Source organism: Mytilus trossulus, chromosome 7 (genome assembly GCF_036588685.1).
Source record: "Mytilus trossulus isolate FHL-02 chromosome 7, PNRI_Mtr1.1.1.hap1, whole genome shotgun sequence".
NCBI lineage: Eukaryota > Metazoa > Mollusca > Bivalvia > Mytilida > Mytilidae > Mytilus > Mytilus trossulus.
The window spans coordinates 37,193,541-37,213,459 of NC_086379.1; the positions used below are offsets into that span (position 1 = coordinate 37,193,541).

Here is a 19,919-nt window from a genome sequence, read left to right on the forward strand (position 1 = left end):
CAAGATGACTGCGATCTAAATCATAGCAAAGTAGACAAAACTTAATTTCAAAAATTAGTTAACAAATGCCGGGGTTGCCTCTTTTAGAAACTTCAACCATTTCCAATAAATAGAAATGTATGCTCTGAATATGCTAACAGTCTTAACTGAAAAGATTAGTGTGCGGTCATAAAACTTTGTGTTTACTCGTGAAATTCATGAATTCGTTTGAGTTTTTGATGCTGTTGGGTTGCTGTTCATTAGACTTATACCTCTATTTCTTTTTATCAAAATGAAAAAAAGCCATTTAAAATATGACAAATATCTGTTTATTTTGAAATAAATTTTATGAATATATACTTTAATGAAAGCTCTTTGGTGAGGGATGTATTGTTATATTATGATTGTAGCAACCATTCGGAAATTCTCCGCTCCCGCAGTCGTTTATCTACTTTCGTTTCAATTCCGTGGTCTTGTAGAATGTTTGTTAATTTGTCCATGTGATCACTATCCGTGACGTCATCTTCAAAATCACTGTCATTTGATGTTTTGGTTTGGCGTAACCAATTGTCGTTAATGTATTTACTTATGTCCTTCACCTCACAACGTCTTTCCGGTTTACAGTCAAGTGCCTTCCTAAAGAACCTCATTAAACGAGGGGTGAATTTACGCCATTGGGATGGAATTTTGGTCGTTTTTCGTCGTTGCCATTGAATAAATTCGTTATAGTAAATGTCACTAATGTCTGCATTTTCCCACGGAAAATTCCCCGTCAACATACAGAAGAGCAATACCCCGTATGCAAACATATCACCGGAAGAAGAAACACTGATGCTTTCGTTTCGGACGGCATCACAAACTTCTGGCGGTGTGTATGGAATGGATCCATTAACTTTTCGCACTATTGTACCTTCTTTTCTCGACATGCCGAAATCCATAAGCTTTACTTTACTGAAGTCTTTTTCAAACACAAGAATGTTTTCTGGTTTGATGTCTCGATGTACCAGTTGCTTACTGTGCATGAAGTCGAGCGCAGACGAAATTTGTTTCATTACGGTTTTCGAGTCTTTTTCTGACATTCCTTCCTGTGGCGAAATGAGATCAAAAAGGTCACCGAAAGGCGCAAATTCCTGTACGAACACATACGAAACTCTGGTTTCAAATGCAACATTGTAAGTGTCAACAATATTAGTATGAGGCGATAGAAAGTAGCTAAGGTTAAATTCCCTTTGAAATTCCTTCAGTTTAACGTGCGTCTTTGGAAGGATTTTCAGGGCAATATTAGTTCCAGTTTCTCTACATTTAGCCAAAACAACTTTACCGTATGTTCCTCTTCCAAGTTCTCGCAAAATATCGTAATGATCTCGTAAACATAATTGAAGGAGATTATCTGGTGTACTTAATCTCGGCGATCTTGGAATGTTCGAAGTGTTGTTACTCATCGTTATAATCTTTTTCTAAGCTTCACATCTGAAATAAAATAAAAAAACATGTTATAACTTTTTATTCACTTTTTATTTGACATGTTCATGTTTGCGTTGGTGTATATCTACATATGTATATATGTGCAGCAGCTGTAGCTATCAATCCCAAATGCAATGTATTACAATCAAAATCAATGATTACAACCTATTGATGAAACATTTTCACGTCATAGTGAAAGAATTGAAAATATATTATGTTACACTGTCAGTTGTTTTCTCGGAGCAAATCGAATATCAGATAAAAGGAAAAGATAAGAAAACAATAAAAATGTCTATAAATACTTTTCTAGTAGCTTTAATCTAAAGACGGTAAACTGCTGTGACGTCAGGTATCAATTAGATTCAGGTAATTATTTCTAGAGATGAATGCTTTGTAAACTATGATCAGTGATTAATCTATCAAGATTATTGTGGTGAAGTGCATGTTCGATTCAATAAATGTATCAGTCTGTTTTTAAAGGTTAAGAGCACTATATATATTCTATTCATTTGAATATAAAAATTTGATATAGGACATTGCATTATTTCAAAATATGAAAATCTTTCTTCATCCCTGGACTTGTTTTTATAGAGATTCTTGAATCAATTTATTCGAAATTTATGGTTAAAAATCTTTCTATATTCACCATTATAGTACAGTATAATCTATGGTTTCGCATCGACCCTTCTTTTGTCTAGGCTATAATAATTAAGAGTAAAAAAAAATCATTGCCTAATTTGCATTATTCCTCATTCCCATGTAAAGGCAAATTCCAATATTCTGCCAAGGAACAAAATTAAAAAAACATAAACACCCAATAGCAAATCAAAGATTAAACAATACGAATATATCAAAATGATAAACATCACCGTGTGCTTTGTGTATTTTTACATTACCACCAATTACAAATCTAGAAACTAGCAATTAGTTATGCAACGAAATAAAACGTTTAACCATCTGTTGTGTAGGTAATGTTTGTACTTACACTTATTTTTATACTTGTTTTAATGACCTTGGTATATATTTCTCAATTCTATAATGCAAAATGTCCAAAGTAACTTAAATTAGAATATTAGAACACATTTTCAGCTTCTTTGATTCTCATAAGTTTGTTTATTTTACGTTAAGTAATTTTTTAATACTTATAAACTGCAGTTTTTTTTACTATCTACAAATATGTTTCTGTTTTAGATTTTTTTGGAAGTAAATTTGTAATTAACATAAAAGCTTTGTTTTAAAATAGAAAAAAAATATGATAAAACAAGATCGAAGGTATTTGAATTTTTATCTAAATTTTACAAAAAAACACTTGGTTGCGTCAGTCCTGTACAGTTCTTCTCTTAAAAATCTGTTTACATCTTTGCCTAACTTCAATGAAATGTTATGTAACTGTTATCAGGTTACGAGGTTATGAAAACAATTACCATGCTTTATTTAGAATTCAAATTACAATGTATTTTTTTTTTTAAATTGAAAAGCATTTAATATTAACATTTTTTTTATATGCAGTGCATGTATATAATATTAACACTCAGTAGCAAGTATCAATATTTACAGTTGTTGACGCTTAAAAATAGTGTTTTTTTAAGTACATGTTGCATAAATGCATTTCATAATTTATAAATATTTGCTTACCTTATGGTATAATAATTTTTCAATAATATATAATATTCCAATACTGAAGTATTATTAATGATTACGCTTAGTTCCCAATGATAATGATTTACTTCCTATATTCCGTAACTACCTTACTGATTTGATGCCAGATTTGATATGACAGTTACTATCCCTTCGCTGACTATATATGCTTAGGCAACCTACTTATCCTCGATGACATAGTCTTAACGAAACGTCATCATTTTCACAACTACGTGACGTGACGAAGGGCATATGGCTTCCGAAGTGATAAAATCGATTCGAGTTTTGATGATCCATATTTAGAAAAAAAAAACATAGTTTTTGATTTACGTTACTTTTGTAAATAACTTCAATAAATATAAATAATTATGGATAAACGAAGTATCTACTTTTAAAACTATTATTGTTGTGTATTGATTATGTCCACTTAAATACAACTATTGATATTATTCATAACAAAGTTACAGCACCACAAGCGGAAATAATCTAATAAGATATTTATTTGGAGTCATGGTCAAAGAAATGTTGCTCGCAAAAGTTCACGTAGCGGAAACTTGTTGATGCTTTCCATAAAATTGAGAATGAATATGGGGAATGTGTCAAAGAGACAACAACCTGATCAAGACCAAGAATGAACATCAACAGAAGGAAACCAATGCCGGAGACTTAATGAAAATCTCGCACCAGAGGAAGACCTCAGCTGGTCCCTTAACAAAAATATGTACTAGCATACTAGCAAACTAGCATACCTTTTATCATTGGCAATATTTTACCAATAAGTTGACCTTCAGATTAAGAGTTGTTGATAGTTTAGAAATTTTCTTACTGTTTTCACTTAATACTTTTATTTTAAAATATGAGAACTTTGACGGTCCTTTTCTTATAAAAGTAACATTAACATTTAGCCGATGGAATAAAAATAAAGATACACCGAAAGAAAAAAATAAGATGACGCTACAATAAAAAAAAATATTCTAAAATCAATTTGTCAAAAATGGAAAATAATGACTTACGTTATGAGAATTATTGACAATTAACTGATATTCCAAATATTGAAGTGTTCCGAATACTTTCCAGAACTATATTCCGACCAAGGAGTGTTAGCAATACCTTAGAGATGTTTCCCGTCAACAGGAAAGATGGATATAAATCAAACAAAAGTCCTTACCTGGAAAAGTGATTTGACTTGTAAATACACCGTATTACATCTAATGATGATGAATAATTATCCAGCAGAAATAAAACCTACGCCATAACTTCCCAGGACTTCACACGAACTGCAATACCGAAAACAACTTTATCATATTGATGGAATAGAAAGTCGATTTCTTATTGTTAATCTCTGTACAGGCTAATAGTTTTATTAGAAAAATAGTTTATCTCTGAGCCTGATGTTACACTACGACAGCTTGTATTAGTATGTAGAAAATCTATTGGAAAAGGGATGAAAGATTTTTTTAAAATGTCAAACAGCCAATCTTGTTTAGATTGACATAATGTGTAATAATTACCATGTTATTTAACTTGAGAAAATCATTATTTTTGTATTAGACAGAAGAAACTGAATCTTAGATTTGTGTTCAATGCATTTTTTTCAAGGTTGAAGAATACAACTGAATTATCGGTTTTTACTTTATATTTTTTCACGCACGTTGAACTTTTACAAAGTTATATTTGATATGCATATACAGGATTCTGGTTGAATCAGTAGGCACGGTTTATCATTGAAAATTTATATACTGCAGTTACCCATATCATCACGATATTTTAGATGGCTGCATGTTTTCTCCGTATAGGGTTGAAAGATTACAAAAACCATTAGTATTTCAGTTTCAAATCAAGTTATACGTTCAAAATGACATGAAATACAGAAGTTATAATTACAAAATTGACAAAAGAAAAATTGACCAGAATCATCGTCCACCATCTTTGGATTACGTAACTGCAGTTACGGAGATCACATTTACCCCAATGATTAGGAAAATGTCGTAAACGTTTTTAATAAGTGGCTTATGCATCAAAACATACTGAATTATGGCTACTTGAATAATTTCGAGGTTGCCTATTTGTTTAATGTGACTTGTTAAAAGTACTTTAAGCTGCACTCAGGACATGAACAATATATTATGCAACTCGGCAAAAATGTGGATTTGAATTAAAAAAATAATTGTCAATCATCTAACTATCATTTAAAGATTTGGAGCTTTAATTAAGGCTAGTTAGTTAAGTCTTTTGAAGCATCGCAACCTGGTTAATCTTGAAAAAGTTTGCACATTTAAAGATGGTTATTTGACTTTCCTTTTTTGACCATTGGCTCTTAAAACTATGAAGAATATGTGAACCGGAGTGATATTTTCCTTCAACTCGGTCCAACTCAATACTATAATCTACGCTAAGACGGACACTATAGAGCTGATTTACTTTCCATTTTAAGAAATAAGGAAATTTTGGATTTTACCCTTTTTAAACTGAGTGATAACATAAAATAAAACTTACTGACCTTTCGGATGATTTATGGCCACGGTCGTTTCCGGTTTGGGGGTGTTTGGATTTGGGGAGGGGGTAGCGATGGCGGTAGAATTCGTTCCTAGATCTTAAAAGTTATATATATGTTGTATAATAAGGGGCTGAATATTCTTCTCCAACTTTATTGCATGTATTTTTACAATGAGTTTGTCCGACTTTTTCTTCGACTTGATGTTTTTAGTTGTTTCTTTCTTACTATTGAGTAGCAAAACATAAATTTCTACTTAACATAATATAACACATTATGTATGCAAGGAGTAACATATGTTTTACACGACTTCAGTTCATGATAAGAACTTCAAGATGAGATACATGTATCCTCAAGAGTTTTCATGAAATACAATATGAAATCATTTCCCTCATTATATTGAATTCCTAATTATTCTGTTCAGATGCTTGCACTTTTTATTTGAGGAACAATCATCATATCTGACACAAGTTCTTTATAATGTTTCAAAATTTCCAGTTTTCTATTTAAGGTTATCATTTCATTTCTTAAAAAAATCTTTAAAAAAAGTTTTAAATAAAATTTATCATGCTTCATATAATTTACATCAAGATTCGTAATATGAACATTGATTGAACAGATGATTTTGAATTTGCTACATTGTAAATTTCACAATTGACGCATAACGTGTACATAGATATAGGAAGATGTAGTGTGAGTGCCAATGAGGCAACTCTCCATCCAAATAACAATTAAAAAAAAAAAAAGGTAAACCATTATAGGTCAATGTAAGGCCTTCAACACGGAGCCTTCAGTTGGATCACACTGAACAACAAGCTATAAAGGGCCCCAAAATTACTAGTGTAAAACCATTCAAACGGGAAAACCAACGGTCTAATCTATATAAAAAACGAGAAACGAGAAACACGTATAAATTACATAAACAGACGACAACTACTGTACATTTATAATGAATATGCATGAAAAAGAAAAGATTTTTTTCCCTGATACAAATTGTTTTTTGCACTCAGTCTCTTTTCATTATTGTTTATAACATCTTGATTTTTGCAATGAATTTAATTCAAGTATTGATTGTTACTGGTGTATACGTTTTAAATCTTTCTTAACTTATTGAAGCTTTAGGATTTCACTTATGATCTGTAAACAGTTAATTAATCTTCTGTTTTATTTCATGCTTTAAAATATCTTGCAGTAGTTCATTTACATATTTTGTCATTTCATCTACCACAAATGGTTAAAACACGCAGTTCTTTAATCCATACTTGATCCTACTTATGTAAAACACATTTCTTAACACATGACTTCGGAAGGATTAAACTTTTCTAAGTGTATAGGTATATTTGCTAAGTATAAGCATCCTTTCATTGGGAGCAACGCTGTGAGTTATGGTAAAAGCAAGGACATTTATTAATTAGCATGTACTTAGGTATAAGAAGATGTGGTATGAGAGCCAATGAGACAACTCTCCATCCAAGTCATAATTTGTAAAAGTAAACCATTATAGGTCAAAGAAAGGTCTTTATACTAAGATGAAAGATAAATCAATTAGATATCTGATAAAGTCATAAGAATGTTAAAGTTAATCATTATTAAATTATTTGTTACGCATAATAAACGTCTCAAAATGAAAATCCCTGCTTAGACTTTATTTATATTTTAATTAAAAACTATAATATCAATAGTAATTTAATAGATGCTTACAAATGTATTTCAAATGATGAAAAGTGTCTTTATGTATCATGTCAAGGTCAAAATTATCCCCAAGTAAAACATAATAAGCTTTAAAAGAGACCAATGCAAGAAACACAAAATTGCTTAAGGTGCAATAATATTAAAAGGTAGGCATCAAAGATTGTTCCGATATTTTTTATATATTTGTACATGTACATATGAAATATCGAAACGTACAACTTTCGTACAGGTACGGATCTGTTCAGAAAAAGCCACAACTTAATAATATTAGTGTAAGTTATACTGAGAAGTCAAAGCCTGACACAATATTAATTAACAACAGCAAATTTTGCTTGCACCTCGAAAGAAAGGGATTTCTCAGACAATTTAGGAATACATCTGATAAACCAACACCATTCACAAATCCGTCCTTTTATTTGGTATAATAAAGAGGACTTTAAAGTTGTTGTATTTTATGTTAGAAATTGAAGATTCACCAAATCAATATTAAGAACGATAGCAGATGATCTTTGTGAGATTGCCACCAAGTAAAATACTGTAAGCCCATTTTTATTCGCGGATACTTTATTTCGCAGTTACTAAAGAGGGGGAGGACAGGGGTAAGGAAGACAGGGAGAAAGGGGTTAGGAGAAAGGAGAAAGGGGGTGGGAGAAAGGAGACAGGGGGTAGGAGAAAGGAGAGGAAGGCTGGGAGAAAGGAGAAAAAGTTGGAGAAAAAAATAAAATATGAAAAAATAAAATATCTCTCTTTTTTCCGGTAAATTAAAAAAAAAAAGGGAGAAGAGGGGTAGGAGAAAGGAGAAGATGGGTGGGAGAAGCGAGAAGGTTACCCCCTGTCCTCCCCCTCACTAAAGCTATCTCTTTTCGCTGCGATTTAATTTCGCGATTTTTCATGTAGTTAAGTAAGGAAAGATCGATGTCTTACATATTCGCCTTATATTTTTTTTTCGTGAATTTCGCTAAAATTAGTTGGTTAACAGTATGGTCTTTAAAAATATTTGATGCGGTAAACTAAACCAGTGTTATAAGATGAAGATCTAAAGAATGAAATTCAATTGAATACAATCTTGCAGCAACATGAAAACTTGGGATTTATCGCAATAAGGCATTTTGATGGGATGATACTGTCGTTCTATTAATTATAGAAAATGGTAGGAAGACTTAGTGCTCTGTAGCAAAAACAAATGTTTACAGTAAATACTGAAATCATCATAATTATGATCGCCTTGACATATTTCTTCAAATGACTTATTTACATAATAATACTATAGAATATAAGACAATTCACCTTGACATACTTCTTTAACAGAGTTATTTTCAATCCATATATATAATTGTATTGACACAAACATAGTTTTGAATTTTGTCTATCCAATAACATCACTCCAATTAATTTACAATTTGATATTTTAACATTATTGTTCGAAATCTGACATTTAAAATCTTTTCCCATTGAAAACCTATTTATAACTTAAACTCCTACTACAAGAGTTCTTTGATACAATAGTCATGCTAGATAAGTGTCGTAAATAAATTTCAATAGCAACAAAAAAAAACAATTTAATTGGCCTCTTTTGTTCAAACGATATTAAAAATGAAGGAAGCTATTAAATATATAAGGAAAGTCTCCAGCTACCAAGAGAAATATAAAGCTCCGATTCAAAGTCGAACAAATAAGCAACTGCAATGAAATAGTCCATAATTGTTTATATTAATACCATGATGAAAATAGTTCTTTCTTTCGTGATCAGACATATAAATAAAATGTGTTATGCAAGTGAACCATTATTAGTTCCAGACAGTTCATTCTCTAATTGTTTATACTGCTGTCGTTCTATCGTTTGGCGTTAGATATATATATATTACTGGCTGTTTACGTTTTAGTTGACCAACCACCCTTTAATTTTTGCCTAATACGAGATATTTTGAAAAGTATTCTATCGTTGCAGCATGGACAAATATATTTCATTTTACTTCCATGCATGGTTGCAGTCATTATTTTCTACTGAATTCAAAAGGGATTGGGGAAATTAAAGGATGGCGTTGTCTTAAATTTAATGATGTCCTAACAAGGAAATATAGATACTGCAAGTGTTAATTCTCAAAACGTAATCCCCTCACCACTTGATAACCGAACATCTGGGGCCTGTTTATCGAGACTGTCCTGGTATTTGAAAGACCTCTCTAAACAAATAAGAATTAATTAATGTTAGGACAGACTTAAAGTATAATATCTTAGCTTACATGTAGAGGCTTTCTGAGGACTATCTTAGCAAGGATATTCTAACCGCTGTCTTAGTAATTTTTTAACTGTAAATATTTAAGAATGTAAAAAAGTCATTGAATTTAATTTATTTAAAACTTGTTTAACTTTAGTGTTCTACAATTTATTTAGGGTAAACGCTTAATCATCTGTATCAATGTCTTTTAACTAATTGAAATATGTAGCAACATTGATTTTAACTGATAGCTGTTAGTCAAACCATCAGTAGGTCCTAGTCCGTCTTCAAAGTGTCTCCAAGTGTGGCTTAATTTCTATATGCAATACCGACTGTTTAGAGTCCAGCGCTCTAGCTTATGAAAATGTAAGGCCAATCTACTGTGTTTGGTATCATTAATCTCGACGCTGGAAGTCTAACATGTTATTTTGTTATTGTGTTTTCAGACAGTTTAAATCATTTAATGTAGAGATCTTGTTACATAGGTTTAAGACTTGCGGGGGCTCGACTATAAATTTGTAAGCTTGTTAATCCAATTTTTACACTGAGTGTAGGTGGTACAAAATGTATATAGCAGTATATCAAAGTTATCAAGAAAAGGCGGGTTTAAATGGTACAATTTAAATTTAAGAAAAGAGGGGGACGAAAGATACCACAGATATATTCAAACTCATAGATAAAAAAAGAACTGATGTGGCATGATGCCAATAAAACAACCAATCACAAGAGATCAAATGACATAGAAGCTAACAACTATAGGTTTCCGAACGGCCTTCAACAATGAACTAAATCATAATAATATAAGGCAGACACTACAGGCACGTGGACAAATTCTAACTGCAACCACACCGTACGATGAAACCATGCATTAAATTGAAATATTTAAAAGAAGATATTTTCTTTCCTTTGATAGCTAATTTAATATGTTGCCAACACTTTTCAACAGGTTTGACATATCTTACGATTTCTAAGAAAAAGTGTTGAAATAAAGATCAGCATTATTGATGCTTCGGATATTTTTGTTTCTTATCTTCAACCAAATTCTAAATACAAGAAGTCTAAAGTGAAAAATGATATAATGTTGTTATATTATTCATTTTAAACGGAAGAAGCTGATTTTGAAAATATAACTTATGTGCCTATTTGTTAAGATTAAACGAAATGTTGATCGTTTTAAAACCAAATGTTGTAGAAGTTACATGTTCTTCTATATTTCACCGTATGTCATTGAAAAAAAAGCATTCCGCATAGTAGGCTATAAAAGCCCCGAAATGACAAATATAAACAATTCAAACGAGAAAAATAAATGTATAATTTAGATACAACTCAATAAACGAAAAACCAATACGCTATACAGCAACAAACGACAACCACTGAATTTCAGGCTATCTAATCACTTAAAAAACGCATTAATTATACCAGTCTTATAATTTTGTATGCCAGACGAGGTTTTTTTTTCAACACTCTTTAGAGGCGATAGAATCTAAACAGTTGATCAAATATAAAGTTGAAGAGCATTAAGAACCGAAAATTCCGAAAAGTTGTACAAAAAACGATTAACACTGACAATATATTCCCAGCGGGTAGAAAAAACATAGCGTTTCGAATAATTCAACAATTTATAGATAGTGAATTTAAAGAAAATAAACAAAATAATAATATTTCATGCCAACACAAAGGACCTTTATCAAGATGTATATCTCCATAGTAACTTATACTTGTCAGCAATAGAACCGACATGACTAGTCTAAATTTTTTCATCGCCATGTTTGCATACAAAAGATATACGTTAGATCTCTGATTTCTCAACTTACTGATGTTTGCTTCTGTTTTTGAATATTTGCCCGATAAAATTCTTTTAAAATACTTATTCTTTTTCAAGACAAAAATTTGGTTTCAATAATATTTCAGATTGTGTTTTTGAGTAAAAAGGGAAATATATGAAAAATCTAGAGAGAATCAAATGTTCAGTGGGTTATTTATCTTGTAGTCTGAGTGACATTACGACCATCATTGTACGACAGACAGAATTAATTATCCAATCTTTCTATGTTATGGGTTAGTGTTGTTCAAAGATTGATTTTATTCAGATCTTGCCCTTTTCAAAGAAGTAAATTCACCCTTGACACAATTTCTCTGTAAGGAAATTTGGTTTCAATAAGATTTCAGATAGACACCTCCGCATTTGGTGAACCAATTTGAAGAATGATTTATTGATGTAGGCGCAAGTTTGCATTTCCTTTAATAATATTTCTTGTTTAAATATGGCCAAGAATATTGTCTTGAAATTATTGTGCATATTTGTTTTTGATTACATTTTTATAGTTTGTATGCATTTAAATTTTGTTTCGACACACCGATTATTGACACATATACACATGGTAATATTTTTTATTAATCTCTTACTGCATGGACCAGGAACTGGTTATCTTTCCCGTGCAAGGGTTTGCCGCTTTTTGTTAGGAATTGCGATATTTTGTGTTTAGTTATAATAAAAAAAGTGAAGTATGTATTGTCTCTTTGTTTTGCCATAGTGTTGTCGGTCATAATTTGGTATAATTGGGTTTTTTTTTCTAAATAATTCTTTAAACGCGTTTACCCCGTAAAATTTATAAAAAAAATAACACGAAAACACTAAAATACCATCCGGGGGAAGCATACATTTTTGTTAATGTCCCTTTTTTCTGTTGAACTGATAGGCGAAATTGAGGTAATATCGAAATAAAAAAATAACCTAATCACAGAAATCGCTTAAATTTTACTATTATTTAGTTTATGTATAGCTTATTTGAAAACAATAATAAACAATATAGGTCACCGATTAGTTAAAAAAGATATTTAAAATTTAATGCCAAAAAATGGCATTTTTGCACCAAAGGGAGATAATTTGGAGCTTTTTCAATGATATAAACATTTTAAAAGTTATCTGGGGCCAAACTCAATCGATCTCTTTGGTTGATTTTTGTACTTTATCATAAAGTAATAACTAGTAGTGTAATAAATAAATTTTAAATAAAAAAATAAAGGTTTAATTTTTTGCTGAAATTTTTGTACCCACGAGCCTCCTTAAACAAGTATTGGTCTACATTTTTGTGTATAATTTGTTTCGAATTTTAACAATTCAACTATGCATAAATGTACGTCTATAAATCTTAAGAAGACCAAAAGTGCAATTAACAATATAACCAACATAAAGAGGAAATGCCAATGTTAAATAATGGAACATTTCATAGACCTCTTACACAGACACACTTTGGCTGATGTGATTAATACAATCTGACTCATTTAGACTAAATGTATCGGACACCTGCCTTGATATATTAATCTGACATTTCTCAAAATATCACTATTCGTATGTAAACAGTAAGATCGATTTTTGGGCAAAAGAAAACAAAATTAAGAGTTAATGTACTTTGTAGAATCATATTTAGTGAACTAGATTCCAGAATGTGTATCATGAAATATTTGCCACTAACCATTGGAAAATAATAAAAATCAGCCAAATCAATTAAGCATGTTCTCAGTGGTTGACATTTGCAACTTCGGATGATGTTACCAAAAAATGCTGTTTTTAATAATAGTATTCTAGCTTAATGCTTGTATTTTTATACCTTATACTATAACTCAGTGGAATATATGTAGACAAATGTAATAAATCGACGAACAAATCTTAATAGTGGCTTTGATAACATAGATATATAACTATAGTTTTGAAAATTATAGTATTCCAGACACGTTGCATGGCACCAACGGAATTATATTAACTTTATCTCGAGACTCTATTTATCGTTTTCTGATCATGATGTGTATTGATAGATTCTAAAAGTTGCATTTATATCTAATTGAAATCAATTGCAAATTTTCTTTTTTTTTTTATTTGAGGTGAAGGACGGATTTCTGCGAATGTGTATTGTACTGTGTGTGGTTTACACAGCTAATAAATAAATACAAGAAAAATCAACATAATCGTATTAACCGTTACAAGGTTTTACGAAATACATTAGTAACAGGTCGTATTTCTTAAAAATTAAGTTTTGTTGTGATCACAGGAAAAACAGATTTTTTAAGATAACAATAAGTTGAAGCCTTTAAGCATATCTAACAGTCTAACAACAAGCAGAAACAAAAACAGACAGAGAGATAACTAAAAACAAGCATTACATGTAAAAAAAAACACAAACTCCGTATAATCTCATTATAATAACATAGCGAACATCGAAAACCAATGTTCATTGTTATGTTATCAAATGTTATGTTAATTTCTAAAATAATTCTTTAAACAATTATAATCGAAAACAATAGACACAAACATCAGACAAACACAAGGGGTTGGGTTGGGTTTAAAGTAGTTACCGAGGTACCAGGATTATAATTTAGTACGCAAGACGCGCGTTTCGTCTTCATAATACTCATCAGTGACGCTCATATCAAAATATTTATAAAGCCAAACAAGTACAAAGTTAAAGAGCATTGATGATCCAAAATTCCCAATAGAGAATAGTGGCCAAATACAGTAAAAGGACCAAAAACAAAATTATATATTATTTGCATAATAAAATATTCGAGAAACATGTGATTTACATTGAAACACCAATATTTATTTAAGAGCATAAATGTGCTAAGACTTTAAATATTTTGATATTACGGGTAGTTTTGTTAAGGTGGCTAGGGAGTCTTTATTAAAACTCATAGAATTTTTTGATAAATTGTCAAAATGATTTTTGTATCATCCTTTTTTCAAAAATATATTAAAAAATATTGGTCACCGGATTTTATTTCACGCTACAGATTGTGTTAAATTGTCAGATTTTGTATAGATTTTGCATGGATGGATAATCAAATTTTGTGTGATAAAAGGAAAACGTTTTATCAGAATTTTAAGATAAAATGTGAGAAGCTTTCTCTTATAACATGCTTTCAGATAAGGAAAAAGACAAAAATGTGTCACCGAACTTGTTTTCTTGCAACATATTAAAATGGGCAAATTCATAACACTTTATATTATAAAAGTCACTTTATTTGAGTTATCTCCCCTTATTTGGTAAAGTTGAAAAAAATCTTTTCAAACGCAAACAAGATTACGATTTAATACGCCAGACGCGCGTTTCGTCTACAAAAGACTCATCAGTGACTCTCATATCAAAACAGTTAAAGACAAACACATACTAAGTTGAAGAGCATTGAGGACCCAAAAAAGTTGTGCCAAATACGGCTAAGGTAATCTACTCCTGGGTGTAAAGAGTCCTTTGTTTTTCGAAAAAATCCAAGTTTTTAAAAACTCGAAATTTATAAAAATGACCATATAATTGATATTTATGTCAAAACCGAAATGCTGACTACTGGGCTGGCGATACCCTCGGGGTAGAAACGTCCGCCAGCAGTGGCATCGACCCAGTGGTGTAAATAGTTATCAAAGGTACCAGGATTATGATTTAATACGTGAGACGCGCGTTTCGTCTACATAAGACTCATCAGCGACGCTCAGATCAAAACAGTTAAAAAGCCAAACAAATGCAAGTTGAAGAGCATTGAGGACCCCCAATTTAAAAAAAATGTGTCAAATACGACTAAGGTGATAAAACACACAATTTTCTATATTAATATCAACAGTCTCCTACATATATTACATAAAACTCTCAAATTTTGCACCTTTAATCAAATATCTAGACCAAAAATATCTGTTTCTTCAAAATCCAAGATGCAGGAAGACACCCAAGCCACATTTAAAGCTTTGTTTAAAGCCGCACGTTTCTTTTCCCATCTAGTTTAGACTTAAAAAGATTCCGCCAGATTTCGTTAATTTTCCGAAAATGTAACCAAGATTGAAACAAATTCATAAAACAAAAGGTGTAAATCCTTCTACATATACCTGTCCCTACCCAATATACCTTCATGTTGTTGATACAGACTCGTCTTTGCTTTACACAACATGTATATGTTGGTGGTAAATGTTACCTTTATACTGTCAAATTTTAGTAATAATTCCTGTTCATCTTTTTATGTAGTCATTTATTCTCTATTGTGAGCATGAACAATTTGTAACTATGCTTGATGGAAACAGCAATAGATAAAGAATTAAAGGTATCCAAGCTTTGAAAAGTGCTCGACTCCCTCCCCTTTCCCCCAAGTTGTTTATGTAGTGGACATCTTGATAATCCTGTTTGCCTATTTGTGAGTATGAGTATCCAAAAATATGTCAAATCAAAACAAATATTATACCAATCAGGTGCAGATAATTCAAAAATATATAAGTTCCAATCAACTATCGACATAATCAGGTGCCTATCACGATTTTAACCACAAAGATAATTAGATTTACGTCATATCAATAATACTGGTGGGAAGTTCGAGGTAACCAGCATGCAGACGTGAAGTCTCTTTCCGTTTATAGTCAACAATCAGCACTTTTATATTTTTGTCATTTTTGTTATTGTAACAAAATAGTAGATGTTTACAAAACTGAATTATATGACGACGGTAATTTGCAATTGACGCGTGCTGGACCCTTCCAAAATACCTAACCAGTTTTTATTTTTGGTGATTTGTATGTGTAGAATTGAATCGTTTCAAGTTTTTACGCATTTTTTGCACTATATCGCTCCGTACGCGTAGTCTTTTTAACTCTCTCTTTTTTAATTTTCTTCGGCAAATATAGCACATCTAATTTCAATATCAATATAATTCATGCTTGTGCATTCATTTTCCAATATATCTGTTCTCATGTTCTTTATTGTATAGTTTTGAAATACGTCTAAATGAAAACAGCATTTATGTGAATCATTAAAGCTCCAGCTAATTGTAATTGTAACACATGTAATTATTTATGATATTAATCATCTATTTTTGATTTATTACTTGTTTATCAGTAGGAATAAAGCAGAAAATAATAATTGATGATAAAAAAAAATGAGAATAAAATTTAAAGATACTCCAACTAGACAGCAAACCGACAACACGAACAATTGCAACCAGATGACATAAAGCTGTCAACCTGTATTGTCTATTTCATGAAGGGAAGGTATTTGATTGCATTCCCCTGAACATTTAATATCAAGCGTACGTTATTTAATGGTACATTTTTTGTACTTTAAGTTGGAAGTAAATTACTTACCATATATTACTACTTGAGGTTATACTATGGCTGTATATAGTCTTTCGAATGGTTTAACGTTCTTTTGTAGTCTCTTTCTTTAAAAACAGCATTATTCGATCAAATTCTCACAGAAAATACGTACATCTGAAGAAAAAATTATACGAGTCTTTAAGAACAGTATTATTCGGATGTTCACCATGATCACATGTTTATATAAAAAAGAAGATGTGGTATGATTGCCAATGAGATAACTGTCCACAAGAGACCAAAATGACACAGACATTAACAAGAATAGGTCACCGTACGGCCTTCAACAATGAGCAAAGCCCATACCGCATAATCAGCTATAAAAGGCCCTATATGACAAATGTAACACATAAACAAACGACAAACACTGAATAACAGGCTCCTGAATTATGCCTATTATTTCATATAACAGCCTATTTCTCTTGAACAAGATCCATATTTTTCTTCAAAGAATTTGCCATATATTGTGTTTTATCATCTGTTAAACACTGTTTTATTTCATCGACAAACAGCGAGAAAGTAAGACAGAGACAGAAGAAACCCCATAACATTTTAATGGTTTTTTGTGGGCATAAAGTAATAGTGTATTATGTCCGTTTACCCTTCCGAAGGGTCATCCCAACTTTTTGGCGGGATTCGTTTTGCTCTGTCTTATGTTTTCTATGATGTTTTTTGTGTACAGTACTGTTGTTAATTTGTCGGTTTTTTATTTTAGAGCCGTGGCGATATTAGTAAAATTTCGACTTATGAATTTGAATTTCCCTTTGGTATCCTTTCGCCTTTCTTCATAAAAATTCAACACATTCGAATTAAGAAGATATCAAACTTTGAGAGTTATCAAAATAATAAGTTTAATTATGACTGATAACACCATGGCAAAAGGACGACAGTCAAATCTACATAGAAAACTGTCGATTAGGAAATTCAAACGCAACCAAATCCTTAGAGTGAACAGTTCCTGCTCTGATAGTAGTACCAATAAATAACATATTGCATTTGAAGACATAAAGACCAACACAAAAATATCAGAGGAATAACAATATAACTCATAGATCGAAGTTCAAATGAAAAAGAGTCATCAATTATTACATGTAGCAGCTTCATTTGGAAAACTCTGACAATAAGAGTTTTTAAAATATATTCTTCCTTTAAGATATTAATTAACATACTTTTTATAAAACGTATTCCACTCAAAACCTCATTATGTAATGGAGTTGCTATACTATTACAACACATTCATAAAACATGTCTCTTGAGCGTTGCTACTTTAGAATAATGAGTGATATAATTCATTCATAATGCTGCTAATTTGAAATTATTAGATGCCTACGTATTTTCCGTCATTATCTATTCAAAAAATACATAAAATAATCACGAACATTGTTTTGTCGGTTCTATTTTGAAGAGTAGAAATTGAGCGTTGGAATAAATCATTACGGTATTTTGAATTGATTTATTAAAGCGGAAAATAACTCGAGGCATTAAATTTACATGAAATTATTTTTATGCTTCGCCCACGGGTTTTAGAGGGTATCAATTTGTTTTATCTTGTTTTCTCTATTTCTGTTATTCTCTTTTCCGGTTTTTTTTTATGCCATGATGGTATTTGTCCTATCTCTAGAATGTGTTGAACTTCGAATATAAGATATTTTATAGAAAATTTGTCGTCTAAACTTTCACCAAACTTCTTTAACTAAAATGATATTTGAAAGATGTCTGTATTTTGCCAGCCGGCTAACAAGACATAGTCACACTGTTTATATAATAGTTCTTGAAAAACTGGTCATTATCGTGATATATTGACTGCCCACAGGACAGTGGTATTGACTAAGATAGTAATAATGACTGAGCCGAAGGCGAGGTCATTATTGCTGTCGCAGTCAATACCACTTTCCTACGGGCAGTCCATGTATCACGATAATGACAAGTTTTTCAAGAACTAATATCATGTTTATTTCATTGAGAAACCATGTTTTGGAAAATTCGCATAATTTCAAAATGCCTAAAGCAAACTCGCTTAGTTGTAATTATTTTTATGACAAAGAGTGAAGACCAGTCGTAGTAAAACTGCCATTTATTTTAGTGCAATTTTTAGTTTATAAATACTTCATCAAGTTTTCTAAATTTTATAATTAACGAAAAATATAATAAATAATTCAAAAACTTAAATATAATATTAAAAAAAGGAAAATGTTTTATTAAAGAGATATCTCTCTTCTAAAAAAAAAAACCATGCCTTACCGGTCATTAACAGAGAAATCACGCTCCAACGATCATTATCAGACGGAAACCACGCCCCAGTGGTCATTATCAGACGGAAACCACGCCCCAGCTGTCATTATCAGACGGAAACCACGCCCCACCGGTCATTATCATGTAAAAGTTTGTTAATGACCGGTTTTCTGGTCCGTTTTGTTCTGTTAATGGCCGATTGAATTTATTACTAAAGAATAATGAATGTCATGTGGCCCCTTTTTATCCAATAAAAGAAGATATTCTTAACCGATATGAAATAAATACAGTTAAGTTCCAAAAGAGAGGACATGTATAAGAAACACAACGTGTTACGTAAATTCTATACGATTGAGATTTAACTGGGTCAAATTAATGGAGGAAAAACATTTATCGTCTTTATGACATAAACCGATGAGACGGTGGCCTGAATTACAAATAACACGTATGACATGTACACTATGCATTTATTTTTGCAAATCTATATAGATTTTAGGCAATGCTGATTTTTTTTAACTTATTAGGGGATTTTATCATGTTTAGATGATCAAGACCATGTGTTATTCAATAAACTTGTTTACGTTTTTAATCTATCAAATTAACATAGTTCTACTTCGTACAAATTATATTAAAATACTGACAGCAATTGCTATCGTTCATCAAAATATCATTTTTGCAGCATATAAGCTTAGAGTACAAGTGTAGATAAATCATACGCACGCTAAATGTTTAGTGAACTAAAACATTCCAATCTTTTAAAAAAGTTAAAGACTTAAAAAGAATGCTAAAAAAATCAAAACAAACTTTTGAACATTTGAAATAGCTTATTTTGAAGCAGTACCGGAAGCGCCTCAATAATTCTTTTACCGATCTGGGTTTCTTGATTGATTGTTGATGATTACCATCTCTCTCAACACTATTGGCTTTATCCTGGCGGTCAGATTTGTTTTTGTAGAGGAAGCCATGGTGGCCGTAGGTAATCGTCGACCTTCAACAGGAAAACTAACACTCCTATAGTCGATTAATATGGAATAGAACGCACCTGGCACGTTCAGGATTCGAAGTTATTACATTAGCGTTGA

General features: G+C 31.2%; 1 protein-coding gene across 3 annotated transcripts in view; it reads right to left on the reverse strand.

The window, feature by feature from the left end:
• Positions 1–285: 285 nt before the first annotated feature.
• The window catches only part of LOC134725022 (serine/threonine-protein kinase SBK1-like), a 67,758-nt gene continuing 48,124 nt past the window's right edge, over positions 286–19,919 (reverse strand). The window contains exons 2-3 of one of the 3 annotated variants that reach the window (XM_063588505.1): positions 16,597–16,722; positions 286–1,449 (exon numbers count right to left, since the gene is read on the reverse strand). In XM_063588505.1, the coding sequence (XP_063444575.1) occupies positions 378–1,421 (1,044 nt within the window). In that variant the 5' untranslated portion in view covers positions 1,422–1,449; positions 16,597–16,722 and the 3' untranslated portion in view covers positions 286–377. Of the gene's footprint in view, positions 1,450–3,078; positions 3,192–4,249; positions 4,408–16,596; positions 16,723–19,919 lie in introns of those variants that run through there. The other 2 variants (XM_063588504.1, XM_063588506.1) reach the window with 2 other exon arrangements.